The sequence below is a fragment of the Gilbertella persicaria genome (genome assembly GCF_025201335.1).
Source record: "Gilbertella persicaria strain CBS 190.32 chromosome Unknown B0P05scaffold_6, whole genome shotgun sequence".
NCBI classification, from domain to species: Eukaryota; Fungi; Mucoromycota; class Mucoromycetes; order Mucorales; family Choanephoraceae; genus Gilbertella; species Gilbertella persicaria.
In genome coordinates, this window is record NW_026251967.1 from 352,365 (window position 1) to 371,312 (window position 18,948).

Here is an 18,948-nt window from a genome sequence, read left to right on the forward strand (position 1 = left end):
CAATTTTATTTCTCCCTTTTTTTTTCTTTTTTTCTTTCTCTTTATAAAAATTCTTTAGAGAATTATGAACAATGGTACTTCAAACACAGGCAGCTTAGATCAGCAACTTGGTAAAATAAGGCATAAAAGAATGATAAACATGATATTCATACTTTTTATTTTTATATAGCTGGTATGAGCCTTAATAATAATACTACTAAGCCTACCTCTCGTTATGTTCCCCCTCATTTGAGAAATCAATCAAATCGTGCTGATCGATCCGGCAATGAAAGTGCTCCCAGAAGCAATGGCTGGAATGATTGGAACAATGGTGAACGTGTTCCTCGTTATCCTCGTCAAGAAGGAGGTGGTTGGAACTCTTCTTATTCAGACATGCCTCGCGGTGGTAACAGATACGGTGGTCGTTCTGACTTTTATGAACGCGGATCTTATGGTGGTTACCGCAACAACCGTCAAGATTCTGGCTACCAACGTCGTGATGAAACTCAAGGTTATTGGAAAGATGGTGTTCATCATATTGGTAACCGTAATCCTCGTACTGAGAAGGATCTCTTTGGTACTCATGACGATGCCATTACTCAACACACTGGTATCAATTTTGAAAAGTATGACGATATTCCTGTTGAGGCTAGTGGTCACGACTGTCCTGAACCTGTCACTACTTTCACCTCTCCTCCTATTGACAGCCATTTGTTGAGCAACATTGAGTTAGCCAGATACACTACACCTACTCCTGTTCAAAAGTACTCTATTCCTATTGTCAATGCTGGTAGAGATTTGATGGCTTGTGCTCAAACTGGTTCTGGTAAGACTGGTGGTTTCCTTTTCCCTGTCTTTTCCGAACTCTTTAAGCAAGGTCCCAAGACACCTGCTGCTGAAGAAAACACTTCTGGTGGCTACCGTCCTCGTAAGGCTCATCCTCAAGTCTTGATTCTTGCCCCTACTCGTGAATTGGTCTCCCAAATTTATGATGAAGCCAAAAAGTTTGCTTACCGTTCTTGGGTCAAGCCTGCTGTTGTCTATGGTGGCTCTGATATTGGTGCTCAAATCCGTAACATTGAGCGCGGCTGTGATTTATTGGTTGCCACACCCGGTCGTCTTGTTGATTTGCTTGAACGTGCCCGTATTTCTCTTTCTCTCATTCGTTTTCTTGTTTTGGACGAAGCTGATCGTATGTTGGATATGGGTTTCGAACCCCAAATCAGACGTATTGTCGAAAAGGAAGATATGCCTCGTGTTGATGACCGTATCACACTTATGTTCTCTGCCACTTTCCCCCGTGATATTCAATACTTGGCTCGCGATTTCTTGAAGGACTATATCTTCTTGTCTGTTGGTCGTGTTGGTTCTACTTCTGAAAACATTACTCAAAAGGTCGAATATGTTGAAGATGAAGACAAGCGTTCTGTCTTGCTTGATATTCTTCATTCCAACGATATTGCTGGTCTCTGCTTGATCTTTGTTGAGACCAAGCGTATGGCTGACGCTCTTTCTGATTTCTTGTTGGACCACAACTTCCCTGCCACTGCTATTCACGGTGACCGTACTCAACGTGAACGTGAACGTGCCTTAGAATCTTTCAAGACTGGCCGTACTCCCATCATGGTTGCCACTGCTGTTGCTGCTCGTGGTTTAGATATTGCCAACGTCTCTCATGTCATTTCCTACGATTTGCCTACTGACATTGATGACTATGTTCACCGTATTGGTCGTACTGGTCGTGCCGGTAACACTGGTTTGGCCACTGCTTTCTTTAACCGTGGCAACAAGAACATTGTGAATGATTTGATCAGTATCTTGGAAGAAGCTAACCAAGAGATTCCTAGTTTCTTGGAATCCATTGCCAGAGAAACTCGTTCTTATGGTGGCCGTGGACGTGGACGTGGACGTGGAGGTAATAATAATTTTGGTGGTAGAGATTACAGAAAGTCCAGCAACAATGATTGGAACTCTGGTTCTCGTGATTTCCCTTCTTTGGGCGGTCGTTCTGGTGGTTACAACAACAATAACAACAATAACAACAACAGCAGCAACAACAATAGCGGTGGCAACGTGCCTTTGCAATATCAAACAAAGACCAGTTGGTTCTAAACAAACAAACAAAAATATGTGCGATTCTTTTTCTTTTCTTTTTTTTCTCTGAATTTACAACTATAGATCTCTTTTGCAACAGCAGACCAAAAAAAAACACAAATACACACATACACACACATACACATACACATATATTTCTTTTTTCTTTCCTTATTACTCCCTCATTTATAAAAACATTATTTTGACAAGAAAAAAAAAGAAAAAAAAAACACACAAGTACAATGTGTGTAGATGTAAATAGATTATTTAAAAAAAAAGAAAAAGAAAAAGAGAACGAAATCCTTAATAAAAATTCCTTTTTTATTTCATACTTGAAACCTGTGCTTCATGCATAAAACAAAGTTGCATAGCGACAAGGTACTGTAAGTTTCTACATTCCAAAAAAAAAAAAAAGGTAGGCACATGAATTTAAAAGATTCAAGTATCTTTGTAAGTTTCAAACTAGGTTAGCTCTTTACATTTTATGCTACTGTGTTCCTTTTTGACATGTCTTCCTCTCTTATTTTTGCATGCATTTGATTAGGAGTTTTCCTTGTGTTTGTCATGTCCAAATCTGTTTTTTGACTTCAAAAGTATCATGTATTATATCATGTATTATATCATGTCTTGCTCGCACATATTTTACGCATCGAATGATGCTAGAAAGAGTGCCTACTTTCCATTCAATATCTACTGAAAAGGGCTTCTTTTTTACTGATTACAGTGTATAAAAAGCTTTGATTGAAGATTTTAATGCAATGCTCAAATTGACTCGCCTTTTTTGTCTTAGTAAACTCGTTTTCTTTTCATCAGAAGTACCTAGTGATGGCCTTGTCTGATCTCGGTTGGATCAGTTTTTTTTTTTTTTTTGTATTCAAAATATGTTTTTTTTAGTTGCACATCACAGAGGGATGTAACGTGGATAGACTGAGAAAAAAGGAGCGTATAAGAAGTAATCGTTGAGCGACTTAGAAAACGTTTACGAGTAAAGAATGCTTGTATAGTGAGATCAAAGTTTGACTAATAATGTTGGAAACGATCCACTCAGGGTCAATGCGAAACGCCAGTAAGCGGATCATACTCGCCATTGGGAGACAAATAGAACAGTAAAGAGACGCCTGTCAGGCGGTAGAAAAGGAGGACAGGATTTGAGACAGAGTAGGTGGTAAACCATATTAGCTGAAAAATACATCTGTGGATAGAAGTAGGTGAGGGCTTCAATCCAAATGGTCCATTTCCAAGGACAATAAAGAATGAAGTGTTCAAAGGAGTCGAAGGTTAGGTCATTCCAAGAAATTCTTGATCGAGTTTTGTTTTTTAATCTTCACTAACTTCCGTGGATCCCCCATGGGTCAAGAAATGAATCTTGCATAACAGCCAAACCAATGGTGCCATTCGATTCCTTAGCTCCAAAGAACATGTTTCAAATGAAAAAATGGATTGTTTTGATGGTCTGGTTGACGAGTAATGATGCATCAAAGAATAGTACATTTAAGCTGTGCTTTAAGCATTTTTACTCTAAATGGTATATAAAACTTGCTAGATACAAATTTATAAAACATATTATATGCTATCTAGCATGTCAAAAAACATAGAAAAATAGAAATATATGCATCTTATAATGCAAATATGGGATAAATGGACATAGGACTTACTATGTAACTATCATGCGGAAGGCAACTTCAATTCTTCTTGCCTCACAATAAAAATGGAGCTTTGCTCCAGACTGAACATCTGCTCTTGGGTCTGCTCTTTCCTCGTTTGCGGCCATGCCATTTAAGGCAGTTAGCCAGTAACACTATCACCATTTGCTGCCAGACAATTGGTGCTATTCCCCGGAAACAGTATACGTACATACCAAATCCTATCGAGTGTCTTTTACTGCCCTTACACTCCATTGTTCTGCCATCCAACATTTCTGACTTGCCTCTCAAGTTACGTACAGTAGCAGTTTCCTATCTGTATGAGTACTATTCACAGAGTCATTATTTGGCACCAATACCGATTTCTTCTTTTCCCTTGGATGTCCGGCGTAGTGTTAGAAAATACTTTCAAGCAGTGAATCAAAACCATAGTCAACTGGAACCATTTTTTGTACTTCATTAGACCTATACAATCCTGTGCATATTCCTGCAATACAGCGGTCTCTTGGTTTCTTTTCCTTTATGCGTACGCTGAAACTGCCTTTGACAACGCGAATTTTGTTGGTCTCAAAAATGGTGGCTATAATTTCCGTAAGGTCATCACACAAGCTGCCTTGTCTGATATCATTGCCCGGCAAGAAGTTTCTTCTGCTGCTTGGGAGTAATTTTGGCGCACGCCAATAACAACCGTGCAGAGAAACGTGATGCATCGATTTCTAACCCAAGAGATTCCCACTCGCATGCTTTTGTCTAAGATTTTTCCTGCTCGTTTTCCTACTGCTACCTGCATTTTTGTGGTGATCAGGAAACGCTGTATCATTTCTTCTTTCGCTGCTCCAGAAAATTCCCGTTCTGGGATGCCTTGGTCAGGGAGTTTTTATGGCCAGGCACCTCTCTGGATCTAGTTTCAGATGCACTTGCATCCTTCAATTTTTCTCGGATTCGGGCTCAAACCAACTGTCCTCTTTCAGTAGCCATGGTAACCTTAATCGGTCTCTCTGAGATCTGGAAGGACCATTGGGCTCATATCATGCAGAATCATCAGTTCCACTACCTCTCTGCCCTTCACAGCACTCGATATTAAATTAAGCGAATGGCCGCTGAGAATGACCTTTCACCTTGAGAGGTTTCTCCTCGTAACAGCTGCTCTTTTTTTTCTTGACTTCTTTGTACTTTTGAAACTGTAGTACCCTTTTTGTTTCTTTTAACCCTCTTATAATAAATAATTGTCGAGCACCTCTTTTAGTGGGTCCCTCTCAAGACCACTAATACGTGCGGCAAATAAAATCATTAAAAAAATGGAGCTTTTGCTGAGAACTGTATAAAGACGCAGCTATCGGGTTTTGGTGTAATGAGGAAAAATGTAGATCTTTGCTTTCTGGGTCTTTTGGTACAGAGAACACAACAACTTTGCTGCTAAAATATTGAGTAAATAGGCAAAAAGGTTTTTGAGGGGTTTCACTCTTATAGTACCAATTTTATAGTACAACTGACAAGCAAACACATTCACCAAAAACTAGAGCGTCTTGCGCATATTTTGGGTGCTTAAGCCTCTTGATAGCTACATTTTTCTTCTTGTAGCGTCAAAAAGAAGATCAGAAGTTGTCCAACGAGCTTTTTTCATGACCAGTATCCTTTGGTCGAATGGTCATTTTGGCCATTTTTTACAAGTTGCCTTTTTTTAGTCCAAAAGTACCCTTCATGTTCGTAAAACAGTTTTTTTACGCATTGGAATATTTATGTGGATATAAACATATTTTATACTATTATCATTTGCATACTTTTCTGATAAAAAAGATGCATGTATTATAAGAGATAAGATACACTTTGCATGTTTGAATAAAGCACTGACACTTTGTGTTAAAAAGAGACGATTCATCATATCCATACCTTATGGAAGACGCAATAGATGATAAAATACTTTTATTAGTAAACTTGAAAAAACAAAGAACTTTTGTCACGCAATTATATTTGATTAGTTTTGAAACTAAAAGTCATTTGGGTGCCAAAAACTTGGTTTTTTTCAGTAATTTAGAGTCTAATCAGTTGATTATTCTCTTTTCTATCTATCCAAAAATTCACAAAAATAAGAACTATTAAGATAGTGCGTCTGATGGTGTAAATAAGTTCATATGCTTTTATCTAGAGTTTGAACAGCCCATAGATACTTTTGTATGAAAGGCGTTTTCGATTTAAATGCAGACAAGATACCATTCGATTTGTATGCTTTCTTGCATCATTAGTTGTTTATTTTAATATCTTATTGAGATAGTCATTGCAAAAGATGTCAGGTTTATGATCAAGTTTTTTTTTCTAGATAAGACTGTTGACTTTTTCTCATAAGAATACAAACTCTGAAATAATAGATCTGTCAGTCCTTCTCAATCATGGAGAATCCTTTAAATGGAATTATGTCAATTCGTATTGCATAAAAGATAACTTTCAATATTTATCGTACCATTATACCTTAAGTATTTGTACAACGTAGGTGTCAAACCCCTCCAACTAACAAGACGCTTTTTAACCTCGTTAGCACACTCACAGGAGACATGCGCATAATAGTATATTCCATCAGAAACAAACAAAATGCACTTAATATATCACATTTGCGGATGGCTCACCTTGTTCGACTAACCAGATAGCAATACTGCCCTTAAAGCATCAGTGAATAGGGTAGGCATGCGTACATGCACACAAGCATGAACATGCATATTCGCAAGGCACTTCAAGACCGTGATGGCCTTTTATGGTAACAAATCTATAATAGGCCTTTATAGCTTTTTTTTTCTCAAAAGTGTTATTGAGGCTTTTTTAACACTGATTTTTCCCTCAATATTATGGTCAAAACCAGAATTAATGAGATGATATCCCGTGGGAGAAATAAATTCTAAAGTGGAATTTCCCACGATTCTGACAAACCGCTGCCCTCTTTAGGAAATGGAAAGTTTTTGATTTTATTCACTTTGTCTATAAAGTCAATTAGGTCAGTATTCGTGATAGGAACAAATGAAAACCATAAGCACAGGCACACTTTACTGTTTGTATGTGTATAGAAAAAGAAACCTAGCTTCTCGGCTTATCTTTGATAAAGAAACTTGAGGTTTTAAAATAGATATTCCGACATAAACAGCATCATGATATAAATACTTGACTTTTTTTAGTTTCTTTCTTTCCTTTTTTCATCTTTATTCAACTTGTTAACAATGGCATTTCTCTTGAGACGTTTACCGTAAGTAACTAGATGAAATACGCACGTGAATGATCTAATATTGATCATACTACTAGATCTACCACCCGCCCTTTGACTTCGGTTCCTTTTAATCGTGTTGTCCTTCCATCTGTTGCTAGATATATGACTACAGGTAAGCAACATAAGTGCGAAAAAAAAAGAAAAGGAGCTGATTGATACCTTTATTCTTAGCTGCTACTCAAGCTGCTTGTCATCCAGATGAACCTTCTTTCTTACAATCCGTTGAGAAATACTACGATCACGCTGCTAACTTGAGTGAAGTTCAACCTCACACACTTGCTCACCTTCGTGCTGTTGACAGCGTTCTTCGCGTTACCTTTCCTATCGAGGTAGAAAGCGGAAAATATGAAGTGATTGAAGGTAAAAAAAGATGGCTATTCAGTTTACATTTTCATCTTGACTAACAAAATATATAGGCTACCGTGCTCAACACTCTCGTCATCGCTTGCCTGTTAAGGGTGGTATTCGTTTCTCTGAAGAAGTGGATTTGCAAGAAGTTGAAGGTATTGTACCTGTGATCTAAATTAAACCAAATATGCTAATGGGAGTTCCTATTTAGCATTGGCTTCCCTTATGACTTACAAATGTGCTGTCGTTGATGTTCCTTGTAAGTATAATTGGTGTTGAGATATGCTTTGGCTTATTCTTTGTTTATCAATAGTCGGTGGCGCTAAGGGTGGTATCAAAATTGATCCCAAGAAGTATACTGCAGAGCAGTTGGAAAGAATTACTCGTCGCTATACTATGGAATTATGCCAAAAGAAATTTATTGGTCCTGGTAATGTCTTGTGTAGCTTGAATTTATGTAAAAAGATTAACAAAAAAAATAGGTCTCGATGTTCCTGCCCCTGATGTAGGCACTGGTCCTCGTGAAATGGCTTGGATTATGGACACCTATGCTCAATTCAATGTAGGCGATGTTAACGCTGCTGGTTGTGTTACTGGTAAACCTTTGTCTATGGGTGGTGTTCGCGGTCGTACAGAAGCTACAGGTTTAGGTGTTGTGTATGCCGTTCGTGAATTCATCAGTTACCCAGAAGTCCAAAAAAAGACTGGTGTTAGTGGTAACATGGCTGACAATACAGTTATTATCCAAGGTTTTGGTAACGTTGGCTACCATGCTGCCAAGTTCTTTGAAGAAAATGGGTAAGTGACACTTTGTTGTGTTAAAACATAAAACTCATGTATTATCTTTACAGTGCCAAGATTGTTGGTGTTGGTGAAAGAGATTGTTCCATCTATGATCCCAATGGACTAAACGTTGAAGAACTATTCAAATACCATCGTGCCAACCAAACATTCCGTGGTTATTCCAGCATTGCTCAAATTTTTGATGAGCCAACAAAGATTTTGGAAGCTGAATGTGATATTCTCATCCCTGCTGCTCTTGAACGTCAAATCGGGTTGCGCAATGTTAGAAACATTAAGGCAAAGGTTATTGGTGAAGGTGCTAATGGACCTGTCACTCCTGCTGCTCATGAAATTCTTGAAAAGTCAGGCAAGGTTGTTCTTCCTGATTTGCTTTTGAACGCTGGTGGTGTTACTGTTTCTTACTTTGAATGGCTCAAGAACTTATCTCATGTTAGATTTGGTCGCATGAATAAGAAGTGGGATGAACGTGCTCGTTCTAAAGTTGTTGCCCTTGTTGAGGAAAATGCCGGCCGCGCTTTGACTGAGGCTGAACGTAAGGCCATTGTGCATGGTGCTGAAGAAGCTGATTTGGTTTACTCTGGTCTTGAGGATACTATGATTCAAGCTTGTCAAGAAACTAGACAAACGGCTGAAATCAAGAATGTTGATTTCAGAACCGCTGCATATATCAATGCCATTCAAAAGATTGCTACTGTCTATGAAGGTTCTGGTATGCTCTTCATGCATTAAACATTTAGATTATTTATTCTTCTCTTATTTTTGTATTATCCATTCTTTCATATTAATATATCACGTCTTTTTTACTCTAACATCTTGAATTGTGTAAGCTCTAATGCATTTGTTCATTAATTGTCTTTATGTTGAACAAAAACATTTAAAAACATATATCATTTTTACAACAAAGAACAATACTCCTTCATGTCCCTAGCGGACTTTTTGGCCCGGAGACCAGACATCTCAGAAGTTTTTGCATGAAAATAGCGAAAAAAATGAAACGCGGAAAACATTATTGAGGTCCGAAATTTTGAATCTAAAACACTAATGGATTAAATAAAGCTTTTTGACAGTGGTGATATGAGAGTTTATAGTAGAATTGGGGCAGATATTCTAGAAGTAAGGTAACCGATTAGTCACCTATTATACACGAGCACCAAGAAAAGACTGTAAAGAACCTACTTCGAATGTAATAACACCAGATTCTCAGTGTTGTGAACATATATGAATTCATATGCATAGATCAATAAATGATGATCATGGCAAAAAACCAGATCACATCTATGGCAATTGCAATGGATCTATAGTCACTGACATTCACTCATTCTACTAGAAGTACTACATCATCCTCATAGACAGAGACTATAAACCTATTGACTCTGTCATTATTAATGGCCCTTATAAAGTGACAGTTAGAGCTGACAAATACATTAGCATTGGCATTTAACAAATATGTAATAGTTTATTCAAGTTCAGGTCAGATCATGTACTATTGGCTGAGCTGACAACTTCCTCTAAAGGCATTTCTCTTAATTGCTCCTGATCTAACAAATCAATCCGTAGTCAAGAAGCTAACCCAAAACAATATTTTGACCGAGAAGAAAAAGTATAAATACCTTGACATTTTATAGCAATTGAAAGATAACATTTCTTGGAGAAATAAAAACCTATACAAGTTCTAACGGACTTTCTCTGTGTTCTTACCTTTTCTCTTATTGAATATCTACTCTCTCTTCATCTCACAACACTCAGGTAATATCCCAAATATCTTTTTAGAAGGTTCGATAATTTTATTAGGTTTTGCTAATTCAGCTTTTATATAACTCAACAGAATTAGATAATGAGAGCACAATGTACTGAGAAACAATGGTAAGAACATAGATATGTACAGACAGATAACGGGTAAAAAAGGAATTAAAGATAATAAAGGCCTTGATTTGCTTGCATAAGAAAGAGTATAAGAAAATAATGGGAATTTGGCACTGTTGAGAAAATACATGACTTGTTTGAAATGAGAGATTGTTTATTGTTTTACTTGCTTGTATTCTTGTTGGTCTTTGGATCCACATGTTCACCACGAACGCACCAACATCTGCTACAACACACAGGACAAGAACAACCATTACTCAGACGGTGCTTCACCCCTTTACTATGTACACCCATAATATAGACGCGGAACGGACTGACAGATTCGAATCGGAGAGTCTATTTTGTCGCCATTTGAATTGTATAAAGTAGAACATATATATGTTGTAACATTTCCTTTTAAGGAAGCTGGTATAGTATAGTGGCAGTACATCGCGTTGTGGCCGCGTCGACGCAGGTTCGATTCCTGCTACCAGCATTTTTTTCACATCGTGATGTGTGTAGCTTTTTGTAATTCAATTTTTTTTTATTAGACCTTCAAGTTAAATATATGCGAGAATTCTTTATTTCATAGTGTTTTACTGAAACTCATAATACTATTGCTCGACTCTTTGATCCATTGTTTGACTCCTATCAGTGTCAAATGATTGTAGATAGGCTCATCGATAGCTGTCTTGAACGAAACAGGGTGTATTATGCTTGCATAATAGTCTTTGATCAAGTCTAAGGGGAGTGCTACTTTTAGTGACTCCTGAAATAAGCCAGCATCATTCATATGTCTGATATCTGTTGGATAGCCTCCTGTATAATTTCGAGGAATTGTCAAGTCCCAATTGACATCTTGGCTAATCATTTCAGCGATGCTATCTACATAATTCATAAACGAGGCACTACTGACAGCACGAGCAATTTTTATAGTTGTTTGCAGAAACAGTTCCCTAAGTTCAGACACAACCATAATCTTACGGAACAACGGAAACGAGATTCTTTCGATTAAATACTTCAAATCAAACCATTTGAGCAGATCAACTGCGGAAATGGTAAATGTTCTTCCAAGTGACATGTCTGCGTCTTGAGGTATAAAAATGAACTGACCATGTTGTTTTGGATTGGAATAAAGCAAAAAGTTGTGTGCTGACAGCAAATAACCATCAGCATTTCCCAATACTACTTCTAACGATACACTATTGAGGAGAGAAACTAAATGTCTTGTTTCATCGTATCCTGAAATCAAACCTTCTGATAAAGCTCTCTATATCCATATACTTGTTCCAAGAAGCGGCCGTGCTGTTTGCTGACATTTGATCAATAAACCTTGTAAAATCTATCAATTTAACAAAACTACGAGACCCTTTCGACTTGATCTTATATACTGGATCATAGAATGGCTTGCACTTAATTTCTTGATACGCCGATTCGTTTTCTCCTAGATAATCCAATGTTGCATTGCATGTTCCACCGTAGAAAACAATGTTATTCTGGTGACTTCCATGATGAAACTTGTTATCAATCCACGTTTCGTTAGGAATGTCTTGAAGCCCAAATAGACCATAGGATTTATTGTTGATAAATACTCTAAAATTGTCATGTTAGTTTATGATTCAATTCATAGTCTTAGCACGTACCTCACATACGAGGATTGAATAGAAGCAAGTCCTACCGACTCAAGCAAGTCATAATACAATTTTTCTCTGACAAAAGAAGGGTCAGTCTGAAGAGAGCGAAGCTTTATGGCGCGATTGCCATACAGATTGTCTGTTTTTGCTAGTTTGATCTTATAAGAGGGTTTTGTTGTTGAGTATCTTGTGCCACGGCCGCTGATTTTGACTTTAACATGTCCAAAGTTCTTGACGTCCTTCACTCTTTTTTGTATTTAAAGCGTTAATCAATCATGTCTATGCAGTTTTATCTGTTTGTTTATTTACCCAATATATGTGAGTCCCAAAGAAATTTCTATGTCGGATGAAATGTTGTTATGCATCTTGTTAACGTCTGTTTCTTCTCCAAATAAATGAAGTGTAGGTATCTGGTCATATTGATGCAGATCACTATCTATCTGGTTGATGGATTGCAGTTTTGAAAACAGGGACGGTAAACGAGAAATAGAAAATGTATTCCACGTACGACTATAAAATTCATTCAGAGTATCCATGTTAATAGGGTTTCTTGTAAAAGGTTCTCTTTCAATAATCGAGCCCGTATCTGTATCAACAACAGCATAACTGTAGCCTTTCAAAGCGACAGGAGCTTTTCCAGAATAAAGAATACGAGACTGATCTGCCTTGTCCAGACTCAACAAATACGGACGAAGGCCTTGATCTATCAAAACCGCCATGGATCGATTGTATCCAGTCAACGAACGAACTACATTGTATCTTATTTGATCCGGCATTGGTGCGCTTTTAATTGGAAGTATCATACAGTAAACTACCAATAATACGACATGCACTATGTAAGAACTATTAGTGCTCTGTCATTTGGCATTATATGCATTGAGAGTGGTAAGTTACCTATCTTTTTCTTGAATCTCATTTTGTTTGCTCTGAAAAGAGGAAAAAAGAAAATCATAGACACACATATTGTGTTTATACGTTTATAACCCAAAGTGATGGCATGTTGCGCATTGTAGCTTATGCTATGCATAAATTACTGTAGGTGCTTTCATGACAGCTTTGTTTATCACCTCCTGTTTTTTTTTTCGAGCATATAAACTATATATCAACGCCAGTCTGAAGTGTAAAATGGTCTTATTTCCTTTATGCCGAAAGCATTTGAGTACCCGAATTAAATGTCAGAGTCAAAGTGTAATGCAAAATAGCATTTCCAAGTAAATCAGGCAATTATAAAGTCATAAATGACAATGGATTGATTAAATTATATGAATTATGGAAGTATATGCCCAAAAAAAGTATTCATCGTGCAATGATGAGTCAGTGTTTGTTATTACATGTCAAATCTTAAGTGACCGCTACATTCCTTAAATGGTACTGGATAAGATTATTTGTCAAGTCCTACTTTTTTTCTTAGTCTTTCTTTCTCTTTCGTATATCTATAAGCATGAGTACTAACTGGACACCTCAAGACTGGAAGTCAAAGCCTATTGTTCAAGATGTTGTATACGAAGACCAGGAGCACGTTGAGTGTGTTCTTAACAAATTAAAGCGTTTACCACCCATGGTATCTACTGCCGAAGTAAGTATATAGACAAACAATATAAAGGGGTACAATGTACTTACTCTCTTTAAAGATTGAGAACTTGAAGAGCCAATTAAAAGATGCTGCTCTTGGCAAATCTTTCTTGTTGCAAGGTGGTGATTGTGCTGAGCTTTTTGATTATTGCTCACAGGTAAATAATATATACAAAGAGGTTTGTATATTGACCATTTGAAAAGGACCCTATTGAAGCCAAGATAAAGGTTTTGCTTCAAATGTCGCTTGTTCTAACCTGGGGTGCACGTACTCCTGTTGTTCGTATTGCTCGTATGGCTGGCCAATACGCTAAACCCCGTTCTAATCCTATGGAGATGTACGAAGGGAAAGAAATTCATTCATTCAGGTAAGACTTGGATAATTTGAGAAAAAAGGTAATTGATGTATGTTAATAGAGGTGATAATGTCAATGGATTTAATCCTTCTGACCGCAAGCCCGACCCAGAAAGATTATTAGGGTATGCCAGCAAAGACTTTACAAGAAAAAAGTTGGACTAAAAAATCTATTGCATAGTGCCTATTTCCATTCAGCAGCTACCTTGAACTACGTTCGTACTTTGCTCGATTCTGGATTTGCAGATCTACACGAGCCTTCAAAATGGAACTTGAGCCATGTACGCTCTGACAACGTCAAAAGAGAATATGAAGCCATTGTGAACCAGTTGACAGACACCCTGGACTTTATGCGAACCATTGGTGCTGACAATAATCATTCTTCTGCCTTAAATTCCGTTGATTTCTTTGTCTCTCATGAAGCACTTTTATTGGATTATGAAACTTCTTTGACCCGTTTGTTAGCATCTCCCATCACCAAGGAAAAGAAATGGTACAATACAGGTTCACACTTTTTATGGATTGGTGATCGTACTCGCCAACCTGATGGTGCGCACGTTGAATACATGCGCGGTATCGAGAATCCTATTGGTATCAAGGTCGGACCTAGTACAGTGCCTGAAAATTTAGTTGCTTTACTTAATTCCGTCAATCCCAACAAGGAGATTGGTAAAGTGACATTAATCACACGTTTTGGCGCAGATAAGGTCGAACAGTTTTTGCCAAAACACATTGAGGCCGTGCGTGAATCAGGACACATCCCTGTCTGGGTCTGTGATCCTATGCACGGTAACACCAAGACTGCTTCTTCTGGTAACCTCAAGACCCGTCATTTTATTGATATCATCCAGGAACTATCGCAAACATTTAGAGTGCACAAAAACTGCAACAGTAAATTGAACGGTGTTCATTTTGAATTAACAGGGGATTCAGTTACAGGTAAGTTTTCTCTTGGAAAAATGTAGCTCATTGTGTACTAGAATGTATTGGTGGCTCAATGGATTTGAGAGACACTGATTTGTCTACAAACTATCAAACATATTGTGATCCTCGCTTAAACTATGAACAATCACTTGATGTTGCTTTCTTAATAGCAAAATACTATGAAACTGAACGAAAGACAGGCGATTTTCCAAAGATATAAGCTAAAATAAAAAAAAATTTAGACGTTTATACGGGAAAAGATCATCTAAAAAAGATCTATACATACTCCGAAATATTAGAGAGTCGTATGATTACTACATAGCTCTTTTGACAAGAGATGAATATTTCTTTTTTTGTTCTAGAAATTGCTAAATTTGCTTAATAAAGCAAGCGCAGCTCAGCCATCTCTGTGTGTGAGGATAGCACCAAGTTTTTTTTTTTTTTTCGGTCACAATTTCAGAAAGCAACAAAAAGAAACTTTGTCCTTTACCTTAACCTTGTTTTTTTTTCTCTTTTTCTCTCTTTCTTTTTCTTTGCTACACAAAGTGCCTATCCGTGTGTATTTTAAGACAGAAAAAAAAAAAAGAAACAAATACTCTAGAAAATATATACTTGAAATAAAATTGAAGAAGAGTATGGGCCATGCTATCAAAACCGTTGGCTTAATATTTACAAGAAAAAAAATCGAACGTTCGGGTTTTATTGGCCTAGAAGATTATGCACTGTAAAGTAGGAAAAAAGGAAAAAAGAGTTCGAAAGCGCTAAACACTCTCTTTTGTAATAGAAAACGTAGTATTCGTATAATCCATATTGACCTCTCAATGCCTATTGAAGATCAGGGCAAGCTTGATCTGGTTGTTCACAAAATGACAGATCTTGTTGCAAAGATAGAACGCGGTGATACCGAGGCAGAGAAACTGTACCAGAGGTTTATTGTATGTCCACAAACAAAAAAAAAAAAAAGCAAACTGATAAACTAATCTTCCCTATCAGAAATACAGCAAAGAACATCCTGAAGTTATTGTGATTGATGCCTGGCCTAACATTGAAAAAGTATTGGATAGAATGTCATTATACCACCATACAAAGCTATGTGCTGCTAGAGACATGATAGGTAAAAAACCAAAAAAAAAAAAAAAGGGAAAAGGTAATGAGAACGCGTAATATTGACTTGCGACTACTAGAAGGAAAACCTCTCTTTCATGTGCCTAAAAGTTTTGCCCTGGATTCAGTTAGGGATTGGAAGAATGATATGGATATAAAATTCCCTGTAAACTATCATCTTTACATACATAGAATTCGCTGACATAGTTTTGTATAGGCCATGTGCAAACGTAGAACAGCCTGCTCGTCTACTGAAGCCCACCAAATGATACTCATACCTTCAAAACAGGGCATGCCACACATTGAACAATACATTAAAGACGATTCAGTTATTTTGCAGGAATTTATTCAACATGATGGTGTTATTGTCAAGGTCTATGTAGCTGATGGACAGATCACTGCATCTACTCGACCATCATTTAAAAACTTGGATCAAACAGCAGGTAAACTACAGAAACAAGTGAGGGAAAGTATCTTACTGTACAATAGATGTTGTTCATTTTGATAGTCAAACACTACCAAAGAAGTTCGAGACCAACGTTGAACTTTCAGATGATCTCGATAAAGTGTTTCTGAGAACAGATCCAACTGACATTCATATTTATAAGGAATCTTTATTGGATGGAAATAAGCTACAGAAAATTGCAGATAGTTTATACCGTCAGCTGGTAAGTAGAGAGAGGGGAAATAATAATAAAAAGTGGATCTATTTAACCTTATATATAACAAAAGGGACTGACATTTTTTGGATTTGATGTACTATTACAAACAAAAACAAACGCATATTATGTTGTGGATGTCAACTATTTCCCAAGTAAAGAAAAATATGAAATACTCTGCCTATCCATTTCACTGACTTTTCTTATTATAGGCTTTAAAAATGTCGATAATTTTCACTACATGTTTGTAGACATATTGAAAAAGAGATTAGGGCATAAATAAAACATACACACACACACACACACACACACACACACACAACGCATACACACACACACATACATAAAAGTACTGTAATATCAAATTTGTAAATTTTGTAATTCTTAATAAAGAAGAAATATATGGGTTAACTTTTGGCTCGAGTTTGTCCAACAAAATAATAAAAATGAGATTTTATTTATCTTTTTTAAGAGATTTAGTTGGCAGCAGCAGCGGCGGCTCTACGGCGGTCACGTTCTTCAGTGATAGAGAGCTTGATACCCTTACCCTTGGGGAGAGAGATCATGGGCTTGGAACCTTGACCAATAACGAAAACGTTAGAGATACGGGTGGCGAAGACACGGTCCAAAGAATCCTTGACGTGGACAATTTCGAAACCACCAATGTGACGTTCACGGTGAACGATTTGACCAACACGACCAATGTTACGACCGCCAGTGATCATGACAATGTTACCGACTTCGAACTTGACGAATTCTTCAATCTTACCGGTTTCAATGTTGAAACGGATGGTGTCGTTGGCCTTGACCAAAGGATCAGGGTAACGGATGGTACGACCATCGTGGGTGGTGATGTAAGGAATACCCTTGGCACCAACGAGGACCTTCTTGACCTTGCAGAGCTTGTACTTGGCTTCTTCGTCAGTGATACGGTGGACAGCGAAACGACCCTTGACATCGTAGACAAGACGGAAGTTTTCACCGGTCTTTTCGATGGAGATGACATCCATGAAACCAGCAGGGAAGGTAGAGTCGGTACGGACCTTACCATCAACCTTGACCAAACGTTGCATAAGAATGGCTTGGGTTTCACGACCGTTCAAAGCGTACTTGAGACGGTTACGGATGAAGACGATCAAAGGAAGACATTCACGGGTCTTGTGGGGACCGGAGCTAGGCTTAGGAGCATAGTTACCTATAAGCAATGTTAGTTACTGGTCTTTGTGATCATGGTGCAAACAGATCAAGACTTACCCAAAAGCTTGTCAAGCATCCAGTGCTTGGGGGCTGCCAAACGCTTCATGTGTTTCTTGGGACCACGAGCCTATGTATCCAAGTTAATAACTATTCATCCATCCATGTAGCATAACATCCATCCATCTGTTATTGATGGTTGATGCTGTGTGTATTTAGAGCATACCATTGTGATTAAATTATCAAAGGGATCAAAAAGGAAGATTCAATCGTTTAGCTATCTAGTTCAAGTTTAAGGAGTTCGGGCCTTCATGAAGAGTGGCTTGGGTTGTGTGACTTTTACTGTTTTGGACATTTCATTGGCTATATCATGGAATCGTTTATGGTACAACAAGGTCAAGTGAATCGTTAAAAACCTTTTATTTTTTTTATATATATAAAAGAGATTGAGGACATAAGTCTATATAGCTTAGTAGAAAGTGGTAGGACGCTTGGCAACGAAGAGAGCACGGTGCTTCTTGTCGACGTTGGCAATACGGTGAGGCAAGGGGAAAGAGAGCTTGGGAGTCAAGAGTTGCTTGATGTATTGACGACGGACATCGGCATTGTTGACTTCAGCAACGCGAATGATTTGAACAGATCTGAAACGAGCACGGTGACGGGCAGCCATATCTTGGTCTATATATATATATATGTATTATGCAATGAGTTCTCAGTTTTCGCTTATTCAATTAAATTCACAAACTTACAGCATTGGTCAACAGCTTCAACACGACGCAAGGCACGGTATTCCTTGTACATGTTGTGAGTACCGGAACGAGAATCGTAACGGATCCAGATACCAAAGTTCTTGATTTGTTCAGGACGCTTTTCGGAAATCTTGTTCAAAGAAACAATTTCACCAGCAGCCTTCTTGACCTTACGGAGCTTCTTCAAGAAGTACCAGAAACGAGACTTGGCAACAACTTCGTTGGTGGCGAAAATTCTCATACGGTAGAGCTTAGGAGAAGCATCTTGAGCTGAGGGGAGCTTACGGCCAACAACCTATGCATAAATCTGTTAATGCTTGTCCAAACAAACTTCCATTCTGCTGCTACACTTTACTTGATATTCGTTTAACTATAGAATAAAAAAAAAAGAGATAGGTTAGCATTATTCCATTGCAACAGATTCAACAATGAAAGAGAAGGTAAAAATAACAGCGAATTCGATTCTTCATGTTCAATGGAGACAAATCTCATTCTGTTAATGAGATGTCGTCAAACTACATAATCCATCTATTTTTGACTGTGTTTATCTATACTATTGACAGTGATGCATCCATGCATCCATATACATCCATCCATCCATCCATTTAGGGTTGAAAAATGAATCAATAAAAATCATAGTGTATAGTACACTAAATCGATCGTCTCATCTGTCTCTCTTTCTCTTTCATTGTTGATTGAATCGATGCTTACTCTGCAAACCATCTTGTCCTTCCTTTCAAACGATAAAGAGAGAGATTGACTTATAGGGTGTTTTTAGTTGAGTTTTTTTCCAGCAA

General features: G+C 37.6%; 7 protein-coding genes and 1 non-coding gene across 8 annotated transcripts; 5 read left to right on the forward strand and 3 right to left on the reverse strand.

Annotated features, from left to right (window-relative positions):
• Nucleotides 1-21: 21 nt before the first annotated feature.
• On the forward strand, nucleotides 22-2,322 carry B0P05DRAFT_528467 (P-loop containing nucleoside triphosphate hydrolase protein). The gene is made up of 2 exons (XM_051576646.1): nucleotides 22-110; nucleotides 170-2,322. The coding sequence occupies exons 1-2, from the start codon at nucleotides 65-67 to the stop codon at nucleotides 2,089-2,091; spliced, it is 1,968 nt and encodes a 655-aa protein (XP_051438128.1). The 5' UTR covers nucleotides 22-64; the 3' UTR covers nucleotides 2,092-2,322.
• A 4,494-nt stretch (nucleotides 2,323-6,816) lies between these two features.
• On the forward strand, nucleotides 6,817-8,927 carry B0P05DRAFT_528470 (uncharacterized protein). Its single transcript, XM_051576647.1, has 8 exons — nucleotides 6,817-6,945; nucleotides 7,002-7,078; nucleotides 7,138-7,326; nucleotides 7,383-7,469; nucleotides 7,526-7,573; nucleotides 7,628-7,744; nucleotides 7,797-8,112; nucleotides 8,166-8,927. The coding sequence occupies exons 1-8, from the start codon at nucleotides 6,920-6,922 to the stop codon at nucleotides 8,845-8,847; spliced, it is 1,542 nt and encodes a 513-aa protein (XP_051438129.1). The 5' UTR covers nucleotides 6,817-6,919; the 3' UTR covers nucleotides 8,848-8,927.
• Nucleotides 8,928-10,385: 1,458 nt separating this feature from the next.
• On the forward strand, nucleotides 10,386-10,456 carry B0P05DRAFT_t19. Its single transcript has one exon. It is a non-coding gene; the product is annotated as a tRNA-His (tRNA).
• A 90-nt stretch (nucleotides 10,457-10,546) lies between these two features.
• B0P05DRAFT_463927 (coth protein-domain-containing protein) lies at nucleotides 10,547-12,313 on the reverse strand (the record flags this gene model as incomplete). Its single annotated transcript, XM_051574192.1, has 4 exons — nucleotides 10,547-11,162; nucleotides 11,215-11,553; nucleotides 11,604-11,840; nucleotides 11,904-12,313. The coding sequence occupies 4 exons, from the start codon at nucleotides 12,311-12,313 to the stop codon at nucleotides 10,547-10,549; spliced, it is 1,602 nt and encodes a 533-aa protein (XP_051438130.1).
• Nucleotides 12,314-12,993: 680 nt separating this feature from the next.
• Nucleotides 12,994-14,665, forward strand: B0P05DRAFT_504608 (DAHP synthetase; the record flags this gene model as incomplete). Its single annotated transcript, XM_051575496.1, has 6 exons — nucleotides 12,994-13,170; nucleotides 13,226-13,324; nucleotides 13,371-13,534; nucleotides 13,584-13,646; nucleotides 13,703-14,460; nucleotides 14,502-14,665. Exons 1-6 carry the CDS (start codon nucleotides 13,036-13,038, stop codon nucleotides 14,663-14,665), a joined length of 1,383 nt encoding a protein of 460 aa, XP_051438131.1. The 5' UTR covers nucleotides 12,994-13,035.
• Nucleotides 14,666-15,018: 353 nt separating this feature from the next.
• Nucleotides 15,019-16,529, forward strand: B0P05DRAFT_528476 (inositol-tetrakisphosphate 1-kinase). The gene is made up of 8 exons (XM_051576648.1): nucleotides 15,019-15,169; nucleotides 15,230-15,380; nucleotides 15,439-15,559; nucleotides 15,630-15,715; nucleotides 15,767-15,992; nucleotides 16,039-16,217; nucleotides 16,282-16,363; nucleotides 16,421-16,529. The coding sequence occupies exons 1-8, from the start codon at nucleotides 15,081-15,083 to the stop codon at nucleotides 16,489-16,491; spliced, it is 1,005 nt and encodes a 334-aa protein (XP_051438132.1). The 5' UTR covers nucleotides 15,019-15,080; the 3' UTR covers nucleotides 16,492-16,529.
• Nucleotides 16,530-16,609: 80 nt separating this feature from the next.
• On the reverse strand, nucleotides 16,610-17,660 carry B0P05DRAFT_528479 (40S ribosomal protein S4). The gene is made up of 3 exons (XM_051576649.1): nucleotides 17,629-17,660; nucleotides 17,463-17,532; nucleotides 16,610-17,403 (listed from the first exon to the last, which is right to left on the reverse strand). The coding sequence occupies exons 1-3, from the start codon at nucleotides 17,629-17,631 to the stop codon at nucleotides 16,685-16,687; spliced, it is 792 nt and encodes a 263-aa protein (XP_051438133.1). The 5' UTR covers nucleotides 17,632-17,660; the 3' UTR covers nucleotides 16,610-16,684.
• Nucleotides 17,661-17,871: 211 nt separating this feature from the next.
• Nucleotides 17,872-18,488, reverse strand: B0P05DRAFT_584160 (60S ribosomal protein L18ae; the record flags this gene model as incomplete). The annotated part of the gene is made up of 3 exons (XM_051582320.1): nucleotides 17,872-18,080; nucleotides 18,152-18,446; nucleotides 18,483-18,488. The coding sequence occupies 3 exons, from the start codon at nucleotides 18,486-18,488 to the stop codon at nucleotides 17,872-17,874; spliced, it is 510 nt and encodes a 169-aa protein (XP_051438134.1).
• Between the last annotated feature and the right edge of the window lie 460 nt (nucleotides 18,489-18,948).